This window comes from Apostichopus japonicus, chromosome 11 (genome assembly GCF_037975245.1).
Source record: "Apostichopus japonicus isolate 1M-3 chromosome 11, ASM3797524v1, whole genome shotgun sequence".
Taxonomy (NCBI): domain Eukaryota; kingdom Metazoa; phylum Echinodermata; class Holothuroidea; order Aspidochirotida; family Stichopodidae; genus Apostichopus; species Apostichopus japonicus.
The window spans coordinates 25,061,180-25,083,648 of NC_092571.1; the positions used below are offsets into that span (position 1 = coordinate 25,061,180).

At 38.9% G+C, this 22,469-nt stretch overlaps 1 protein-coding gene across 2 annotated transcripts in view; it reads right to left on the bottom strand.

The window, feature by feature from the left end:
- Positions 1 to 14,041, bottom strand: part of LOC139975949 (eukaryotic translation initiation factor 4 gamma 3-like) — a 30,052-nt gene extending 16,011 nt beyond the window's left edge. The window contains exons 1-14 of one of the 2 annotated variants that reach the window (XM_071984255.1): positions 13,890 to 14,041; positions 13,606 to 13,754; positions 12,687 to 12,756; positions 12,128 to 12,322; positions 10,996 to 11,178; positions 9,162 to 9,255; positions 8,130 to 8,350; positions 6,503 to 7,001; positions 4,330 to 4,430; positions 3,465 to 3,990; positions 2,599 to 2,726; positions 1,703 to 1,795; positions 1,383 to 1,553; positions 508 to 645 (exon numbers count right to left, since the gene is read on the bottom strand). In XM_071984255.1, coding sequence (XP_071840356.1) covers positions 508 to 645; positions 1,383 to 1,553; positions 1,703 to 1,795; positions 2,599 to 2,726; positions 3,465 to 3,990; positions 4,330 to 4,430; positions 6,503 to 7,001; positions 8,130 to 8,350; positions 9,162 to 9,255; positions 10,996 to 11,178; positions 12,128 to 12,322; positions 12,687 to 12,756; positions 13,606 to 13,682 — 2,496 coding nt within the window. In that variant the 5' untranslated portion in view covers positions 13,683 to 13,754; positions 13,890 to 14,041. Of the gene's footprint in view, positions 1 to 507; positions 646 to 1,382; positions 1,554 to 1,702; positions 1,796 to 2,598; positions 2,727 to 3,464; positions 3,991 to 4,329; positions 4,431 to 6,502; positions 7,002 to 8,129; positions 8,351 to 9,161; positions 9,256 to 10,995; positions 11,179 to 12,127; positions 12,326 to 12,686; positions 12,757 to 13,605; positions 13,755 to 13,889 lie in introns of both variants that reach the window. The other variant, XM_071984254.1, reaches the window with a different exon arrangement.
- Between the last annotated feature and the right edge of the window lie 8,428 nt (positions 14,042 to 22,469).

Here is a 22,469-nt window from a genome sequence, read left to right on the forward strand (position 1 = left end):
ATTTTTGCCTTGTTAAATTAACGAGAGCCTTTGTGAAGATGCAAACTCTACAGATAGGAGCATTCTAATGACCAAGAACCTAATTGGTGACTTACAGCTGTATCTGATGGTGGCCTAAAACGTGACCATTCCAACTGACCAAGCCCTTTATGTTTGCACACAGTGGGCGACAGCCCTCAGCAAAACTTAAAAATCTATGAACTTACAACTGCTCCACATTAGGAAGATATTAACCCTTATAATACAATCCAAACAATGTTGTGGCCAACAGATTGTGGAAGTGAAAAATCTAATGTATTATTGTTCCTGGTACAATTTTTGAGGAGTAACAGAAGTAACACATTGCCTTTCCATGACTATCTTTCCTCTAAATATGCTCATTAAAATCATTGTAAATTTGCCAAAAGCAACTTCTTGTACTAAAAAATTTCTATTACAAAACTTAGGTTACAAGGTCTGATATTCCTAGCAATATTTTATATACATAGAACAAAACTAATGACCAACCTTCTCAAATACAAGGTCAATGACCCCTGTCAATCTTTCCTCTGAGTTGATGGGTAACTGCATGGTTTGATTCATCAACTTCTGGAAATTTTGAGGAGTGAGTTTGTTGAGGATACTTTTGAAGCTTCTCAATAATTCCTGTTGGGGAGGAAAAAACCAAGAAAAAATAAACAGCTTTTTTCTTCAACATCTGCCCCAAAAAGACAGTTTTGTGAACTTCCTAAAATTGCTTATAATTGCTTTTCTTCAATATATTCTAACTAAATATATTCAGTTTGTCAACACATCACTTAAGATATCAGCTTGAAGCAAAACAAAGCCAGGATACAGCATCTTCAGCCTTATCCTACATATTAGTAGATAATTATAAATTATACAATTAGGCTAAGCACATAACTAATACAAAAATAACACTAGGTTTAGTATCTATGGTAACAACATGTGGAAAGTTTAGGCTATTAGGATAATACTTGTTTTACAGAGCAGAAGACTTATTCAAGACTATTGTGACATTTTCTATTTATATTTTGATAGTCTTATTTTTACTAATTTTCGGCTGTAATAGTTTGGTCTTTCAGTTTTATTGTATGCTGTCATATTTTATTGCTTTCGTCTTTAATTTCTGAATTTTATTGCTTTAATAAGCATTGTTAGGATTTTTTGTTTATTTTTGTAATTTTTATGATGCAATATTTTTAGGCTGTAATATTTTTCAAGCTGCAATAATTTTAATTTGTAATATTTTATGCGTTTCTGTGAAGTGCTCTGAGATCATTCTTTGATGTAGAGCGCTATATAAGAATAAATTATTATTTATTATTATTTTATTTGAACCAACGGCTTTGACATATTGGAAATGAACTGAGACTACTCACTGCGTCGTCATCTTTGTCTTCTGAATCCTTCTTCTTCTTCTTAGAGTCTGGTTTCCAGGCGTTCTCTGAACGCTTAAGCGTCTCCTCCTGAGAGGCAGAAGGCCTGGATATAATCTTTCTCTCCTTAGACTGCCTCTTATTGCCCTGCGGAAAGGAGGGTGCTTGCTGGTTCTGCATTTGAAGAAAGAAAAAAAAAATGCATTTATAGGCGGACATTGAAATGTTTTACATATACAAATTATTTCCAAATCTGATGTTGAACTGCATGATAGAAGTATATATATATTTATACCACAAGATATATTTGAAAATAAACTTACCATTCTTGGTGATTTCATATAAGTTGGCATAAATAGGTTGTCAGGACCTTTGGAAGTCATACTTTTAGTGTCAAGATGTGGCCGCACATCAGCCTACGAAACAAATAAGATACAGAAGGACAGGTTAACATACAAGTATGAAATCATAAACCATAGAAAATGTAGACAGAAATGCTAGAGGCAAATCAGCAATCATCTCTGTGAGGAGGTTGCAATATCCGGAAAAAATATATATAAAAAATCCCCCCCCCTCTCTCTCTCTCCTTCTTTAGTGATTGTATCCTGCCACACTGTACAGATGCCTCATCAGAAGAGAGGCAAAGAACAGAACGGTCGGAATTGATATCCCCTCCAATACTCGGCAAGATCTTACCAGTGAAGGTTCTTACCACAAGAAGAGGGGGCTAGAGAGTTGGAACCCACCACCGTATAGCATTACAGAGATAAGAAAAACCTTGTGACGACTTTGAAATGACCATGAGAGATGTTAAATCACAGGTCAGATTACAAACAGAAACATTTGGTCCACCCACCTCTAGAGAACAAGATCAACTCATCTCTTAAAGAAACCATTTCAGTCAAACTTTTAATCAATTTTTTTGATGCTTCGATACTGAAATCCTATTAGAGTATAGGTCATTAGCTTGACTAGTCCAGTTTCTCAGATCGAATAGTGAAAGAAAAGACTAATAGTTTGGAATTCTCCAGTTTGCTCTTATATGTGTTTAACACAAAGCATGAAAAAGTTGCCCAGGTGAACAAAATCTTGAGGATGGATCTTAGTTTTGTTACTTTACACATTGAGGAAAGATTTCTAAAAATTGGGATAAAACTGACATGCTCAATGTGAAGAATTTAAATGGGATAAGATTTGTTCTGGGCAGTTCTATAATCACCTTCTCCAGTACAATGTCCGGAATATCTGGAAGCCCTTGAGGTTTGCTAGTGCAATCCGGCTGGAACTGGAGAAGGAAGGTTCTGTCATATTGCTTCTTACCTTCCTGGTTTAAGGGACTCCACTGGTCTGCAGAGCAAAAAACATCAAAGAGAGATATTGCAAAGTAGTTTGGAAGAGTGTATGTACACATAATTCACAAGGTTTTCAAATCGTACAGATATATCAGTTCAATTAACATTCAAGTTTCATTATTCCTTGGGGAAGTTCTAGACATGCATAGGTCAAAGAAGGGTCTTTGAATCAAATTTTAAACATCCAAAGAATCCAATGACAATCGTGTGTTGTGCAAATCTCATGAAACCATTTGTACTCTCAACTGCAAGAAGCATTTATCTACACAAGGAATGGACTAGGGTAGTTAAAAATGCATTTTCTTCTTTTTATTATCTTTCTTTTTGGAAATTTTGTTGCATTCTGGTGGTTCCATACTCAACCATTGACAGAAGACATCATCTGTTACTTTTGCTGACCAAAACCCCCAAATGAAATGGAAAAAGACATTATCACATTACCTAAGTCCACCCCTTTTGACATCTCAAATTGAAGCTTCCCAGGCATCCAATAATAATTATAATACATAATTTTTATATAGCGCCAAACAAACTATGAAATAATTCTCATAGCGCTGAACAAAATAAATCCAATCACGTATAACGATCCGTTTTCATAGCTTTTCATAGTTTTCATAGCTTTGTCAGAATTAGGAAGAAACAACCCTGTGCAAGATCGTTTTTCATGGCTCCGTTTGTGGGGATACTGAAATAACCTTGGGAACTCAAATAATTTCTCATCGCTACTACTCACCGTCCCTATAAGTGTACTTGAGTCCAATTTTGTTATCTTCTGGCTTCGGCTCTCCTTCCTTATTCTTGGCGTTTTCGTCTTCCACTTTTTCGTTTGTCTCTTCTTTTGAAACTTTCTCCACTGTGGCATTCTCTGTGGCGGCCTTCGAGGAGGAGGCCGGAGGTTCTGATATATTGTTCGTTTTGGCTTCCTCCTTTGGGAGGGCAGCTATAGGTGCCACGGGTGCCGGTTCCTTAAATACAGGCGGTTGTTCCTTGACTTCTGGTTTGACAGTTTCCACCTCTGGAACGTCGGCTGATACGGTTGGTTGTTCCTCCTTTACAACATTTCCTTCCTCATCAGCACCACTTTTTTCAACTTTTTGGGCTTCCTCCATTTTGACATCTTCCTCCTTAGCTTCTTCAACCTTCGGTTCCGTTGCGACTACTACTGCTGGGGCTTCTGCTTCTGTAGAAGGCACCGTTGCGGGTGTCACAACACTCGCAACTGGTTCCTCTTCGATGGGAGCAGCTGTCTGTTCCGTTACCTGAGAGAGGATAAATCAAACATGAGAACACGATCCTGCAGCGTTGTGGCAGTAAAGCTGCACGGGGTTACACTCTCAATGGTTTGCCTGCTCTTTATGTCAAAAAATACAACAAGACCACACAAAGGGACAAAATTAGAATTGGGATTTATTTGACTTCAAATATCCTGCTCAGTAAAGCATACCCAACAATATTCATGTTATAGGATGTCCAGTTGCAATCTCTGCTTCGTTTCAACAATTGAACTGCATTAGACTAGATGATGGATATCAAACATAATTGAGACCAATGTTAATACACAAACAGATAAGAAACTCTAGTGACAAGATCATCATTACCTCTGATTCTGTGGATCTGAATGCTTCGTACATATCAACCTGCTGAGGTTTATTGTCCAATTCTTGAAACTTTTTCTTCTTTCCCTTTTTGTTGTCGGCAGCTGAAAATACAACAAACAAACATAACAGTTCATTACAATGAGGTTTTCTCACTAAACAATGGCAAGCTGTATGTAGTTTGAATATACACCACAGTAACAAAAATGTTATGAGGCTATACATAACACTGGTAATACCTTGATACCTACTATATGGATGCGAGACCTGGCAAATGAATAAGGGGGATGAAAAGACAAGCGATATCTTTCATAACAAATGCCTCAGGGAGAGTGCTAGGGATAAGATGGCAAGAACAGGTCAGCACAAAGCAACTTCTAAAGAGAGTAAAAATGGGACCACTAAGCATCAAAATTAAGAAAAGAAGATGGAAATTCATTGGGCATATATTGCGCCAAAACCCAAACAACGATTGCAAAATCAGCATGACTTGGGCACCAGAGGGCAGGAGAAAGAGAGGGCGACCAAAAACAACATGGCGCAGGACAGTGGACAAAGGGAGAGAGAGGGCTGGTTGGCAATCCTGGAATGAGGCCAGAAACGCAGCTTTCGACCGAGACGAATAGAGACGCTCTGTGGAGGCCTTATTTGCCTCTAGGCAAGAAGAAGACAGATGAGATGAGAACAAAACTGTTAGAATCCAACAAATGGAAACTTGATTACTTTCTTATTGTAAGTTCAACTTGTGAAACATCTGAGAGGTATAATACTGTACAAATCGCATTCCTGACGTTTCAAACAACTTCTTTCGATGAAGTTGCAGCAGAACACAAAAGACCAAAGTATGTTAGAGAAACCCAAGTTAACTCTAATCAAAATATTTATAAGCTACAAGTCGCTGAAGCAGAGGATGGTGTTTCCTTCTTTCACATTTTACATGACCAAAAGCTGCTTCTTATCCCAATAAATAACTGGTACAATTTCCAGTGTGACATAGACCATATATCGGTTATCCTGGAAAGAACAAGTAGCTAATATTTGTTACGTTACAACTGTAGACAAACCCAGACGTTTGAATGCAAAACAGAATAGGCCTCTCTGACATAGATTCTGTTATGATTAGGTGCTATAGGCCTAGACTGACTGTTGAGAACCATAAATGTCAGCTCTGTTTCCAAGAAGGCAAAGTCTTCCACTGGTGTTCTTACCTTGCCTCCTGATAGTTGCAACCAGAGACATCAATCACCTATTTCAGGGTAACCCTTTACTCCGTGAGAGACTCATAAAATCCCATATTTCAACCATTTGACAAGCTAACATTTCAACCGATCAACAAGTGGAACATTGACAAAAGCGCTTGTGAAATAACCCGACATTGGAATATTTTTCTTGGTAAAAGATCAGAAAAGTGACTACAAAGATGAGTCTCCTCTTGTTTCCCCGTGTCAAAAGCAGCCCCTATAAAAGAAGGAATCCCTTGCAGCCTATCGTAAAGTATAACAATTACCGGCATCAACTCAAGAGAGCTTGACAGTGGTTTCTCTTAGTGATACAAAGTGCAAGAGTACTATGGAGGCACACATAGCCTAAGTGTAAGCTTGTACATGCAGCTAACCCCAACTATGGAAAATTCAGGTCATGCATGTACCTGTACAGAGAGATCAAAGTCTATCTCTCCTTATCAGATAGAAACTGAGGCCATCTGCTGAAGAGAGCTATCTCTAAACAAATCCAAGATCTTTATCTTTCCTTCAAGTCATGGTTGATGGATGATGTAATTAAGTATCTACCTTAACAAGGTTAAAACATAAGCTTGCCAATGACAGTGTCAGTGTGACAGCGGAGGATATAGTGCACGTAGGACATCATCCACGTAGTGGAGGAAAGCCAGATGGCAAGCAGCAGGGAGTCTAACGCTGACGTGACATCTGTGTCGGGCAGTAATGAGCTCCAACAGCCCAAACGTTTAAGCTATTATCAACTTAACCACTTTCAAGGAAGCTAAATCTGCTATGGCTTGCTCCTTCATTCACCCTTAAAAACAAAACCAAAAACTGCAGCCCACTTCCTCTCCTCCTTCCTCCTACTCCTCCTCCTACTCCACATGTTTCCTGACATGTCTCCAAATGTTTCTTCCACTTTCTTTAAGAGGCTTGAATTTGGGTAAAGGACTTACCTAACTTCGTGACTGATAGCTCCGTTGTTTGAACATCAGTCTCCTTCACTGGTTCTGGTTTCTCCAATTTTGGAGCATCGAGAATGACTTTAGCATCATCAACCGGGACTGAAACAGGTTCTTCTTCAGTTGTCGGCGGGGTACTCTCCACTGCAACCTCCTCTACCTGCTGCTCTTCTTGTTTGGGATCGCTAACCACCACCTGTTCAGACGGCATTGCTTCTGAGGCAGCCGCAGAGGGAGGGCTAGCATCAGCTGAAGGTTCTTCAGTGGTTACTGGAGGTTTACTTATCTGTGCTGGTACTGCAGGAGTAAATACCGGGCTAGACGTTTCTATCTGTGCCAATACCGGACCTTTTGGCTGTGCACCATCTTCTAGTTGGGCCCTCTTAGAGAGTTCGCTGCTCCCTGGATCACTGGCCACCTGTGAAACCTTGGTGAGGAACTCTGCCTGGATCCGTCTGTTTTCCTGCACTTGTTGTGATTCTGGTTCTTTATGCTGTGGGAGACAACATGAAACATGGAATGTTTATACCTATACCAGAGCAAAATAAGTATTTGACCAAGGACCAGGTCTGGGCAAAATTACAACAACATCAAAAAATTCCAAATCAAGTAAAAAACGAAGAAGGAAAAAGAATACCCACCGGTCGTATATGCTCCATTTTATGGATTGCAATTGTTTAGCATCTTACACAAAATATTTTTTCAAAAATATTAACAGGGCAAATTTTAATAGACATCCAGTTGTCAAACTTTCTGTACTGACAACCAAATCAGCTATAGAAGTCATCTGACAGACCACTAATTGTATACATCAAATTCAGTTTGTATTGTAATTAAATAAACCCCCAAAATGATAAGTTAATATCACCCTCCATCACTTAGAGATACTGAAATAAAACAAAGACAGTGGTAGTACTATGATCCACCCAAGAGGGAAATTTTATTGGCCCGAAGTTGGTGTTCTATTCAACGAACCTACACATCTCTCCTACAGTTTACATATTGGTCATTCTCTGTTGTTTCGCTACTCATTTAAGGACAACCAAATTGCTGTTTGGGTAACTGACTCGATTTATAAGGACTTTTGCTGGTTGTCCCTGGGATAACTAGGTTCCACTTTGTTGCCCGAAAAGCAAATTTGGTTGTCCAAAGAAATGTAACACAAAATAACAAATAACTATGTACACTATAGGAGTGGTTTGGATAGCATAGGTTTTATCAATAAAACACCAGCTTTGGACTAGTAAACCCCCCCTCCCCTCCCTATCGGGTGGACAGAGGTCTACAGCACCGCTAATTTTGATTCATATTCAGTATCTCCAAAGTGTTGGATGATGACACCAATTTATCATTTTGACATTTTGGGTGTATCCAGTTACAATACAATCCAAATTTGATGTAAACAACAGCTTGTCAGCCAGACAACACCCTACGCTGATGTTGGTTGCTCAAACAGAAATTTGAAAGTCTCTGGCGATGGGACGACTCTTAAAAAGTTGCCCGGGTTCTGAAACAGACCAAGGGATGGGATGTGGAGGTTGGGAAAGGCTTAGAATGGACGATAGGACTGTGAGAAGGGAGAGCTGATGGGTCTAATGATCTTGAAATAGCAGGTACCAACCTGAGGTGGGGAACTAGAGGGCCCTGCACCTGCCACCTGGCTGCTGGCTGGGATGACAACACCATCTCGCAAGATCGATTCTGTGAGATCTTCGCCACTAGTAGGATCCTGTATCCTCAGGATCTTTTTCTTTCTTTCATTTCTGCTTTGTGGTGGCTGCGTTTGCATGGCTTGTGGACTGTAGCTAACTTGAGGTATCTGACTGGCTGGTGGATAGTACCCTGAATCAATAATGCAAGAAAAAAACAGTATGATTTTAATTACTTCAAAATAATCACTGAAACTTTGCTTCCCCTTTGTTAAAATTAAAATTGCAGTTGATCACTCTAAAGTACATACAATCCTTTATAAATTGGTGGTCAAGCATCCAGCAAACTAATTTGATACAATCCTGGTCGCCCGGACACTTTCGAATGACAGTCTAGACGATGCTTTAAGAGCCAACAGGAGAATTTCAAGGCAAAGGAGACTTTAACTACATTATTTGAAGCTTGGTTAGTCAAACTATCAAACTTATGACCCAGGGCATAATTTATCCATTATTGCATCGCAAAATGATACTCAAAATGGGCAAATTGCTATCCAAATGTAAAAGATGTATAAAAAGGTTTCCTACGTAGGAAAAATACTTTTTATGTGAGAAAAAAGTTCAGAGCCTTCGAAACTTAAATATTAAATTATTCACATTCACTACTCATAAGACTTAATGAAAGCCTAACAGTTTTTTCTCTTCTGTTTAGCTAAATATGAGAATCAAGTAATACACTTTCAATGCTCTGGTGGCATAGATACTCAGCCTAGCCTTGGTACCTTATAGGAAGCAGCTTTTGTCATTCACAAGTTAAGTGAATTTTCAGTTTCTCTTTGGGCAAGAAGAAATGCTTTTCTGGCATTCTTACAGAAGATTACATTGGTCACTGGAGTGAATATCTTCAATGTAGAAATAAAGTCAAGTAAATTTAATAAGTTTAGTATATAACCTGCTACTCTGAAGACACAAAAGAATAATTAATCAGTGCTTTATATACTGACCTTGATTTTGCTGCACAGACTGAGTTGCTGGAAAGTAAGGGAAAGAAAAGGGTGGAGCAGCCTGGGGATACTGGTTGGATGTCCTGGAAGTATACTTTAGCAGAAAAAAAACAAAAAGAGAAAAGAAATAAACATTGGTTTCAACATTCAAAACATAAATGTGCAAACAGCACAGCAAAATAATGTTCATTTACTAGGCCAAAGCCTAGTTTGTCTTATTTCTTTGTTTGGGGGGGGGGGGGGGGGGTATGAGGAGTAATACAAACTTTAAAGGCACAACCTTAGTGTGAAACCTGTACAATCAGTATTCACACCATTCTTACCATGTGGTGGACTTTCTAAGTTATTCTTTTAGCAAAATCAATAGATAATACAAGTTTTCGAGAAGGGTATGGTGGAAGTGGACACAAAATTGTTTATTAACCGATTAAGCTGTAAGATCACACAGGAGCAACAGTTGGAGAAGTCTTAATTGATAAAGCTTCTGTAACTATTGTTGTCTTGTTGATCAACCAACTTACAACTACAGACAATAAATTTACAATGGCAAAATTGATCCCTTCTTAAGTGTTGTGCCGATATCACAAATATTGGTGTTGGTCGATATTCGATATTCCAATCCCGATAATTGCACGATGCCGATATTTATAAGCAGCCAGAATGAAGGTTAAATCGCACATTTAGTCATGCATAAATACAATGAGTATCACAAGTAAAATCAGCTATATTGTAAGTTATTCATAAGTTATCATCGTTTGCACAACTCACAAACAATAACAATTTGTATAACTTTCATTTGCTGAATGCCGTTAGTAAATTAGTGAGAAAAAAATATGTGCATATTCTATAACACTAGTCCTAAACTCATTTGAATGAACGATCATATTCCCCACCAAGTTGATATGCATGAAACTGTGTGCTAGCATTTTGTTTTTGGACAACACAAGCCTATCCTTCCTGTTACTTTTGTTGTATGATTCGTTAGAACGTTCAACAGTTAGGCCCGCAAGTCTGAAACAAACTGTCGTCAAATGGAGCCACGACTTTCATAGCAAACATATTCAAAGATGACATCGTGCGAGGAATAAAACTGATTTCATGTAGAAAAGACATTAGCCTATCCTGGCCACTAAGAAAGTTGACTACCTCGTATTTACCACAACCGAACCAAAACACTTTCTTCGATACCGATTTCTCAAATGATTATCGACGTAACACTACTTTATTTTCCATCCAATGCTTAATCTGCAATACAGAAAATCTGCTAGTTCATTGACCCATCCTGTATATTCACTGACCTATGACATTACATTTCCATCCAAACTTTAAATTCCTGCTGTGCCAAGGTATATCACATAAATCATATACTGGTTTTCTATCTTCTCCATGTCTTGTGTGATTGTTATGTTTTCACTGGAATGCTAAGTTAGGTTCCTGTTTGAGGACTCCTGTGGTCATATTGTGACTTTAGACAACCAGAAAAGGGAAAATACAATTTTCAGATTTTGTTTAACTATTGTACAAATTTGGACAGAGGAGCTACAATACTTGAATATCTTTGTTCTTTTTGTAATTTGATGATTATCCTGAATGTCAATTTTGGTCGTTTCCTGGGGAAAAATTTCTTCATTTTTTTTAATGTTTGGAATAAATTTTAAAGTAAAGATATGCTTCTGCTAAAACCAATGATCCATGTTTCATGTTGGCAATTTATAAAACAGATTCATGCTTGCATTGCTCCACTGTATGGCTGACCACAAAGACTAAGCCCTTTACTTTTAGCAATGAATTATTTAAACCATGTATCTTTCTAAAATATGTTGCTGTTTCTTACCATTGCTGGCGGCATCATGGTATGCTGTGGCACAAAGCTTGGATTCTGCATGCCAAAGGGTGCTCCACTGGCAGTCCCATGCTGCATTATTCGTGGTCCTGCACTGCCTGGGGCAATGGCAGGGGCACTTGCAGGTTGCATGGGTGCTGTTCTCGGCGCTGCGGCTGAAGGGATTCCAAAGCCCTGTGGCATTGAGTTGAAAAGAAAATATCCAGTAACAAGAAAGTATTTTTCAAGGTGACAGTATTAAAGGTTGATGTAGGGTATACATAATTGCTATAGTATTAAGTAAGTCTATAATGGAATCAGAGGTTCCTCATTTGGCCATCAGTTAAAAGGTGCCAAGAAACAGTGAGATGTATGGCAGCATTATTAAGTTGCCTTAACTTTCACAGTCCTTGGACCACACGGTTCGGTTAAAATTTTCGCTTCAACTCTTGTGTTAATCCTTCATATATATTGCAAAATGCAGACACAATTTGACAGTCATTTTTTGTATATTAGTTATGTTACATCATTGAACTATTTTGTGCACATTAGAGCCCCTATCAGGGTATGTACGCTTCCATTGTGCACAAGCCCATGTATTCTTGATTCTTGATAAATGAACATCCTAATAAGCAAACTTGCTGTCCTGGATGTGTAACTTAACCCTGGTCATTGGTAACTTGTCACGCCTACACACCAAAGTGTGCACAATTCAAACAATCTCTCCTGGGGCACCACAGCCCATAGGGTGCAGCCACAAACCGGCGCACGCAACTATATTTATAAGTCACCTCGCAAGTCCCCATTTATACACCTGGGTGAAGAGAGGCAATGGAGATAAAGTGCCTTGCCCAAGGACCCAACGCAGTGATCTGGCCAGGGCTCGAACCTGTAATCCTTAGATCACAAGTCCACTGCCTTAACTACTTGACCACAACGCCCTCCGTACCGTTAGGGATCATTACAACTAAGTATTGTTTTCATGACAGACTGCAGGAGCGCAAGTTTTCCAGAGCGGACACAAACATTGTTGAGGTGCTGCGTCCCTGGGAGGCAAATTTTAAAATCCTAGTAGCATTACTATCTATTAATAACTGGTAATTACTGGCATACATGATATCCTAGACCAGTTTCTTTTACTCACCATTGAATGCATTTGTCCTGCTTGAGGTTGCATTCTGTACAAAAGTGCTTGCTGGTGATTTACACTCATTGGTTGTTGGCCTGAATGGCGTACTCCTTGCTTGCTCATATCATGAGGAGGAGTTCGCCGAGCACCAGGGCTGGCTGAAGGGGAAGGTACCCCTGAGCTGTTAGACGGCACCTGGCCGTGATGGCGCTGCTGTGGTTGGAGAAAAAAAATGGTATGAAGTGCAACTGATTGGAGATGGTTATCTGCAACCACCCATAACAACCCCATCCCCATCCCGTACCCTCCATCTCCAACAGTTCAAATGGCACTTAACAAATATTTGCTGTCATTTTTTATGATAATTCACTGACCACAATGGCATAAAACTTTAACAATTTTCAGTCCTGTGCTATTGCCTCTTTGAACTCAGTACTTAGTCACGCAGAAAGAAGACACGTATGTGAGGGCAATAGTGCCGTATTCATACAACTGCCAATTGAATAACATAGCATGGATTATAAATAGGGTTCCCTAGCCGGAAGGGCAAATAGGCATAACATTCAATCAATACCTGTTGAATTTGATGAGCTTGTCTTCGATTGTTCTGTGAGTAGTCTTCTGGACGTCCAGAATACTGAATGCTATTGGAGATTATTCATGTAAGGAAACTTGCGATTGGAAATGCATATCAAACTTGATGTATCAGATGCACATAATCTAATGGAAACTGAAATAACTATAGTCAAAGACCATGATAGAGTGGAACAATTGTAGCCTAAAGCTGGTTATGCTGACTACTACTTTATTGCATGTAAAGATCAGTGGCATCTAAAACTTGTCGCACACTAATGATAATGTGTACTAAAAGAGTGACCAAGTCCGCCAAGTTAACTATAAGCACCACCGAACATTGTACAAACTTAACGTTACTCGTTTCCATGAATGAACATTTGATGATAGGCCTAGCCTACGACAATTTTTCTGTTGGGAAACTACATTGCCTTTCACAAACACAACGTTGCCCTAGAGTGATCTTCCCTGTACTTAAATGAGGCCTAGGCCTACTGCAGCAAATGAACTTTGCATGTAGGCCTATGCTTTGGCTAATGTTAAACCTTTAAAGGTTAGGCTAGCCAAAATTTTGGAATGATGTGTTTGTTCCCTGGGTCTTCGATTGGTACCCATCATGAAGGAAGAAATAAAATACATGTTAAAATCCTATGAGGTAAAAGTCCCTGTCACCAATTTTGCTCTACCGTATGGCAGGAAGTGCAACGCCATGATATGTGTATGACGTGCTCAAACGCCTAAGCTTAGTTTCAATATAAACTACTGTGTTAGGCTATTACACACATTGAAGTCTGGTGCACCGGTAGTTTCAAGTATGCGAGCCTAATCAATTATTTTACAACTTTACATGTTGCCGTAGAACCAAATAAAAACCAAATCCAAAAATTATACATATAATCGATGCTCATTGAAAAGGATACTTTTGGTTGGGCCGGAACGGCACGTTTGCCGTGAAAGCAGAAGGAGGCACACCTACTTGAGAATTAGGCTGGCTCATGGCAGTGTAAAAATCACACGGGAGTCCTCATGCAGGACCTTCCGTTTTCCAAGATTTCGTCTCACAGATCTCCTAAAAAGGAAAACGAATAACAGCCACATAAAAACATAATATGAAACATTTAATAATATGACAAATAATTACCAAAATAGTCACCGATGAAGAATGATTTGAATGGATTCATTGTAGCGGTATGTGTTTTCGTACCTTCGTAGAATTATCCACAAGGAGACAAAGTATTTTCCAATGCGATCGGCAATTACCGGATTGCTTCGGCGACACGAATGACGTCATAAGGTGACTGTTTATATTGCGTAGTTAACAATTCCAAAAAGCTATTTTGGGTTATGGGATTTTCATCAAGGAAGTTCACCCAGATGGGCAGACAACGGACGATACGTAAGAATGGATATAATCCTTACTTTGAGTAGGACACTTATATCAAGAAAGCATTTGACCGGAAAAGCAAAGAAGGGACAAATTAAGTACAGAATTGGTTACCATGTAAATAATTTCAGTGAAAGTCCAGTGAAAGTTTCAATTTGTTTGAAATACCAACTAACAATTCGTTGGTTTCCCTAAACGATTCGAATCCTACAATACCCATAGGCGTAGGAGGCTAGGGGGGGGGGGGGCGGGAGGCTGCAGCCCCCCAACCAAAATTTTTGGTAAAAATTCGGGCAATATGCTGAGAATTTTTCGGGCACCTACTGAAAGAAGAATTATTTGCAATGTGTTTTTCATTTTTTTTGGGTGAAAATTCGGGCAATATGCTGAGAAATTTTCGGGCAACTACGGAAAGAAGAATAATTTGCAATATGTTTTTCAATGGTTAAACTGATATTATTATTATCGTTATTATTGTAACGACTTCCTCAATAATTATAACCAATATGGAAGGGTAATAACAGGGAAAATATAACCAAAATTTTTGGCGCGCTCTGCGCGCGTTTAACGTCTTATTGTGCATGTCATATATGCGTTCATCGGTTATCGGCATGTGAAGTAATAACCGATGAATGGCTATATCATAGCACATTAGGATGTTGAACGCGCGCGTAGCACGCGAAAAAAATTGGTTATATTTTCCGGGCAAGTCGTTACAGCCCCCCCCCCCCCAAATCAAATCAGGCTCCTACGCCTATGACAATATCTGTTTTTTGTAGTTTATATTGTGGAAACTAATCTGTTTCCTATTTTTATGTTTATGACAACTTGCCAGAATTGTGACGGCGAGAAAATATATATACATGGCAGGAGTCAGATCGAGAATTTTATTTTTCAGACATTGATGAGAAAGGTCCGGTGACCCTCCTTGTCGGCGGCAAAACTTATGAATATTGAACTGTCAGAGAAACACAACTGCAAAGCTTGTGTTGTAGACGGTGTTTTTAACTTATGACCACCAGTTCTATGATAGGCCTACTATCTAGCAGTTTTTGTACTGATATAGATTATAAAGAGCCGAGTCACGAAGTCGACGGTACCCTAACGGACATTAATGTATGTATGTATTTAGATCCTCATGCAAGCAGGAACTCGCGAACAAGCCTCATTCGTTTATTAAAGCCGCAAGCTGACCGAAGTAAGTCTCTTAGATTCATATCAAACGTCCATGGTTATGAATTGTCAGTTGTCAACAACTCTGTAACTGGACGACATACATTACTCTCGGAGTGACTCAAACTTGGAGTGACTCGACATGCCATAAAATCCCATAACCCTTGGGTTATCCCCCCCCCCCTGAAACCGGTCCTTGTCTTCCCCTCGTGCCAGTCACCGTACTCTTAATGTATCCCTCACAGTCACAGAATTTATTTTCCCCGTGATTGTTTCAACCTTACCTCAGCCCTAACTGCCAAATAAGTACCCATACACTGCAAGGCACATTTAAAAATGGTCTTTCCATCAAGTTCAAATAATTGTATCATAAAATGACTCTCCTCATTTTCCTTCCTATATATATGAGTGCATACACTCTTAGCAGGCAGTATTGTGGATGTAGTAAGGAACACAATCTGCCATTGGTGAACAGTCACAGTCACAAGATCTAATTCATACTGGGGTCATGCCCTCCAAAAAATGCTAACTCATGGAGGTACGAGGCAACGTCACAAAGTAGATATGCAAATACAGTAGGCCTACACCATCGGAAAGAGGAAAAGCTCACAAGGAATATGCCAGCCTACTTGTAAGAACGAACCAGCCAAAATAAATCTGAGAACAGCGCTCAGAACACTACAAAGTAAGGTTATTAATTTAAAGGACCTCAAACCTATATAAGCAGATCTTTTTTAATCATAATGGCAAATAGTAATCAAAAGATTATCTACACTTTCGGCAATTTTATACATAATACTATACAGTAACCTGACGTAATATTGTTTCTAATTAGCGAAGAGAAAATATGACGGGTTCGGGATGGGGGATTCATCACCCAAAATATCTGTCAATTTGTGACAACATTTCCTTTCACCCTGGCCTCCAAATAACAAGCGTTTATGCATATATTTCGCAGTTCGCACATAAACGGTTCCTTGTTTCAGTATACAAAACAATATCTAACTTTAAGGTGGCGCTATTGTCCTTTGTATGTTCTGGGGATCAGTGTCACGCGCTCCTAAGCGGTCGTGGTTATGTCATATTCTGCACGATCGTGTTACATACACATTCGCCTACTTCTGTATCACACACGTGTACCATCCAGCATAACTGCGATTTCATCATCGAGTATTATTGGATGTATTACGTCATGATTTGACTAAATTGAGGGCTCTCGTCTACTTTAATTTCATAGAAATAACGATAGGTTAATCGAAATGGTGTTATCACATTACCTAGATGTACAGAAACGTATAGAATTGTAGAAAGGATTTCCAAATTCTGGCTTTATCAGGATAACTTATTTTCCAAGTGCTGGGGGGATGGGTGGCCTGCGGATGGTGTGACTTGAAAGACGTAAAATACGCAATGGACTTAACATTCTCATTTTGGGATATTTCAACAAAGAAAATGAATATGTAGGTCTGTAGGGGATGAAATGTATATTAATATAACGGGGGGGGGGGGGGTTGATTAGGCTCAGAATTCGCTTGTATAATTTGTCAAATATTACAGACGCTCGTGAGTGTGTGTGTCATATGTGTTTGTGTTATGTGTGTAGGTGGTGTATGCGTTCTATACAAAATTGTACACAAGCATTTCAATGACCCACCCCCCCCCCTCCCCTCCATCGTGTAACAAACATGATATGTTATACATTTGTTTCGGTTGTTATGATCGTCAAAGGACTTCGCCAGGTATATTTAGGATATCATAAAGCAGACGGAAGAACAAACGATACGTATAGATCCTGGTTGCCTGGAATACCATCATAGAGTCTTCTATAAACGCCAGGTGTAGGATAATGTATTGTTATTATAGCCCGATATTAGTACTATACAATTACGGTATCGTATCTTACACAATTACTTTACACACCCTCTCACCCGTGAATTTATTCCTGCAAATATGGAACTTATATACTTGTTTTTTTTTACCACGTGTATACGATCACGGGTTATAGTATAAGTATGTAGTAACATCGAGACGGTTTGCGCAAAATACGTCATCTTCAATTAATAGCAGCTACTCTTAGTCTTAGTGACCTGAAACCGTTTAGCAACAAGTAATCGAGAGAAAAGGTATACTTTGTAACACAATTCACCCGACCACTCAATATAGAGTTATGCCAATCCGTCCTCTCCCACCGTGGTGACAATATCGTGATACATATCGTGATTTGCTTGAAATTGCTCTGGGTGGTTGGGAGGGAAAGGGAGAGGGAGGGGTGAAGATGGAACTGAGAAATTGGCATTATTGCTTTAAAGTGTAAATATAATGCATACAACAAGCAAAGCCATCTATAGATGTTGTCCAAAAAATTGCTATCAACGCCTTCTGCAGCTAACAAAAAACTTTATACATGTGATCCAGGGAACCAAACTATCCAAAGATCATTAGATTAAGTAACAGGCAAGTGCACTTAACTTGAATTATCAGTGTACAACAGCGAACTAGAGCTCACGGGCTACACCCAGTTTTGAGCTACTCACAAATAATATATGAAACGCCGTATATATATATATATTTATTTATATCCAAAATTAATTATGATGTAATATCAAAAGAAGCTGTTTGCATGGAGTTATTTTTAGGTTGATTTCGTATAGAATAAGACGTTAAAGGAGACACACTTTACGAACATACTATGTTTATATGATAGAGAAATTGTGATAAAAAACATCCAAACAGCTAGGAAACTTTCTTAGAAAATGTTCTTCTTGTGAAGGATATATGCGCCGGAAGTATGTTCTTTTTTTTCATGGAAATGCACTTTCTACACGATACACGCATTGTCTAGTTGCTATTATGGCGTTGTCTAGTCGCTAGTATGGCATTGTCTAGTGGCTAGTGTGGCATTGTCTATAGTGGTTAGTATGGCATCGTCTAGTCGATAGTATGGCATTGTCTATAGTTCTAGTGGCTATTAAGACATTGTCTAGTGGCTAGTATGGCATTGTCTAATCGCTAGTATGGCATTGTCTAGTCGCTAGTATGGCATTGTCTAGTGGCTAATATGGCATTGTCTAGTCGCTAGTATGGCATTGTCTATTGGCTAGTGTGATATTGTCTAGTCGCTAGTATGGCATTGTCTAGTCGCTAGTATATATGCCATTGTCTAGTCGCTAGTATGGCATTGTCTAGTGGCTAATATGGCATTGTCTAGTCGCTAGTATGGCATTTTCTATTGGCTAGTATATATGACATCGCTAGTATGGCATTGTCTAGTCGCTAGTATATATGACATTGTCTAGTCGCTAGTATGGCATTGTCTAGTGGCTAGAATGGCATTGTCTAGTCGCTAGTATGGCATTGTCTATTGGCTAGTATGACATTGTCTAGTCGCTAGTATGGCATTGTCTACTAGTCGCTAGTATATATGGCATTGTCTAGTCGCTTGTATGGCATTGTCTATAGTCGCTAGTATGGCGTTGTCTAGTCGCTAGTATGGCATTGTCTTGTCGCTAGTATGACATTGTCTTGTCACTTGTAGCCTATGGCGTTGTCTAGTCGCTAGTATGGCATTCATCACACATGTTGCATAATGTATCAGATTTCCTCACTGGATGCGTGCATGCACTTTATTAAACCCATGCATATAATAACCGTTATGCATCCAATCTAATTGAGAGAACAAACTAATGTAGTTCCAAATGAACGTACTTTCCTTGGCACTTATTTTTCACAAGTAAGAACATTTTCTACGGATAATTGCTGCCAAGAATAATCGCGATATCTCGGTTGTTCTGTGACCTCTGGTACCACACGCACACAACGTCATACGTTCGTTTATGCACGCACCTGTTGCGCGACTTGACAAAATGGCATGAAGCCAACGTTAAATTAGTTGAGTTCCAGGAGGTTGTATAATTCACTACCCTGTTTCCACGACGACTATACTCTCTATTTCCGAATTGTCTAAACGTAATATCTAAAGATAGCCCCCATGCATGTTGTGAAATATGTCTAAGAAGCTTGTACACTGATAGATAGGCATATGGATGTCTTCAAAGGAAAATTGAAGAATCTCAATGTTTTTTGTTGGTTTTGTGTTTAGGTAAGTAGATTTTCAACTTACTTTATAGTGTGAGACACCAATTCAGTATTGTTATACATGCGATAAAATTAACGAATGTTTTGTTCATTTCATCATCATTTGTGGCAGACATTGCTCATACACCTATGATAGGCGCTTGACCTAGCTGCGTCATTTGTCCTGGTTGTTTTGTTTGTTAATGTTATAGTTGCGGTCTCTATATATAACCGGTTTTCCTGTTGAGGATGCAATCATAGAAACTATACAGTAACTTTTGCAATGTGAAAGCAGGGATCACATGTAGCTCAGTTTCACTGGATTGAAATTAAAGTACGTAAGACAATGGATTTGAGGAGAAAATCGGATTTTCTTTTCTTTCTTTCTTTTTTTCTTTTCATTTTGGTATTTAATATTATATATGTTTTAGACTGATTTCGGCATAAAACATTCTCATCAGTCGCTAAAATTGTCACTGTCACGTCCGTAAACAATGCAGAACATTTTTGTCATATATGGCGTTTAATGCACCCAATATGACAAAATTTGCGTTTTCAAATTCATTTGCCGGAGGATATGAAAGGTCCAGGCAAACAGCATTTTGGCGTTTTTGTTTAAAAGGCTTGCCAATTTAAGGGTAACATTAGCTGAATATTGTTTCCCCCCCCCCCCTCTCCCTCCCCTCTTCCCAACGAACATTGATTCAACCATTTCATGGTATTCAGTTCGAATCGTTCAGTACGCGTCGGTAAAAAAAATTAAAAAAGGACATTTTTTTTACCAAATGACATTCCCTAATGATCATCTATAAGATCACACAAATCATACTATATTCAGAGTCAACTGTCATAACATGACAGCAAATTCGTCGTATTTGATGTAACAGAGAAACTTGCACCGTAATACACAAGTTACTTGACTACAAACATGACTGGCCATAGAGTTGACAGTGCCAGTAATGAACCGTAATGAGAAGAATGAGTTCTCCATTTTTCTCGCTTTCTCGGTTTCGCCTCCTCCTATATCATGTTACTTTAGAGAATGATTTTTCTCCTCAACTTTTCACCTCATATTCGCCACGTAAGACGAATTGAAACAATACCAAGCAAAAACATGATGGCGTAATATCCGTCTTTAAATATAGAATTGCCGTTAGGATATGACTGCGCGATTTTAACCAGGGAGCTGCTACTCTAATGTTAGAGTAGCTGCTCCCTGGTTATGACCGATTGAACCATACGGTAACTCCGAGGTTCAGTGAGGGTGGCATACTCCTATATTATAGAGTCTTTATCAATCCGCCCGAGTGTTCAGCAAAAGTGCCAAAAAAGCAGCAGGGGAACATCTTATTTGATGTGTTATCATTCAGGATTCTGCTTTTGTGGCTTGCATGTTGTTGAAGGGCATGAATGGAAGTACATTGGGTCAATTGAGCTGGAGCAGCGTAAACGAACATTGTTTACTACTGAGTAAAGAGGTTTGTTTACAAGTGACGAAAACTTCTGGCTCTCATAGCAAATATCTGCATGGTCATGATACGGAAAAATTGATGGTGCCATGAATGGCGAACTTGTCAGCTATCCAGTGATGGGTAGCGTTTAGCTAGTGAGAACTTCTATCTAGACTTAGAGACCACATTTCTTTTGTGATTCAGTCATGTGTAAGTCGATGGGGCTTTTAATATAGGCGTATCCTACCTGAGAAACTAGTTCGAACTAGTTTCACAGCTGCACTGATCTGTACACTAACTGTTAGTGTACAGATCAGTGTTCGTGACAGCGCCCCGTGGCATTAGTCTGCCTGTAATAAACATGCACCATCGAGACAAAGCAGTAAGAAAACAACATACAGTTTATACTTTGAAACAATGTTCACATGGGACTAGTCATGTGTCGCGACAAATAAGAAGCAGAAGAAGAAAAGTGGGGTCACCGTAAAGTTATTTCTTTTACGTTCTTAATATTTACAATTCACAGCACGTACTCCCTCACCTCATATAACATTACTGTTTATACTGTGTATACTAATGTGTTCAATAAAATGAAATGAGAATTGTTTATAAGTTATATATATATATATATATATATATATATATATATATATATATATATATATATATATATATATATATATATATATATATATATATATGTCACTAACGATGAATGATTTCAAAACATTTTGTGTTCCATAACATGTGCTAAGGTAATTTCACAAATGTGTCCGTCAGCCAATGTCATACGTGTTTAATGAGTGAGCATACCAATGTTTGGGTGGAGGGGGGGGGGTATATGGACGGTCGATTCCAGACGGATGAGGACGGGGTGGCGAGGGAGAGGAAATGGGAAGGGGGAAGGGGGAGGAGGGCGGTCAACATGAATATTAATGTCGTTGTATTTGGCATTTGATCCTGTGTTGATAATAGAAAAAGAAAGGACGTGCTGTACTCAATGTTAAGCAAGAACATGTGTTGATGTGTATCGTTACTATAACAACAAGAAGAAATAGTAACTATCTGTGTAAACAGACCCCCCCTTCCTCCCTCTCCTCCTCCTCCTCCTCCTCCTCCGTCGAAAGAGATGTCCTTATATACCATCCCATAATGCAACATGTATTTATTCTATTGCCTCAAAGTCAAAGTTTGCTGCAATACGTCATTGTTAACTGGTATACTATTCAATCTAGCTAAGGGATTATGGAAACGGCGCTTCTATCTATACCTTTGATCAAAATATGCAATCTTATTTTGATGAGAGAGAGATAACTGTAATGGACAGATTCCCAAAAACAAAATCCGGCTTCCATTTACCCACGACGAGGCCGAAGACTTGAGCAAGTCTAAAATATATGACATCACCGAGCTATTCAAAATACCAGCTGCGAGACAAAACTCTTTTAAAGAGGGATTTTTTTTAACTAATCCGAGCAAATGTTTCTTAGAATTTCCAAAGAATAATTCCTATAGCTGTTTGGGTAATTTGAGTCATCACAAATTTCTCTATCATAGAAACATAGTAAGAATGTCAGGTGTGTCTCCTTTGACTTTGAATTGTATACAAAATCAACTTAAATCCAAAACATTCACGCAAACAGCTTCTTTTGCTGTTATTACATCATTGTTTATTTTGGTATATCGTTTGGTGTTTTATATA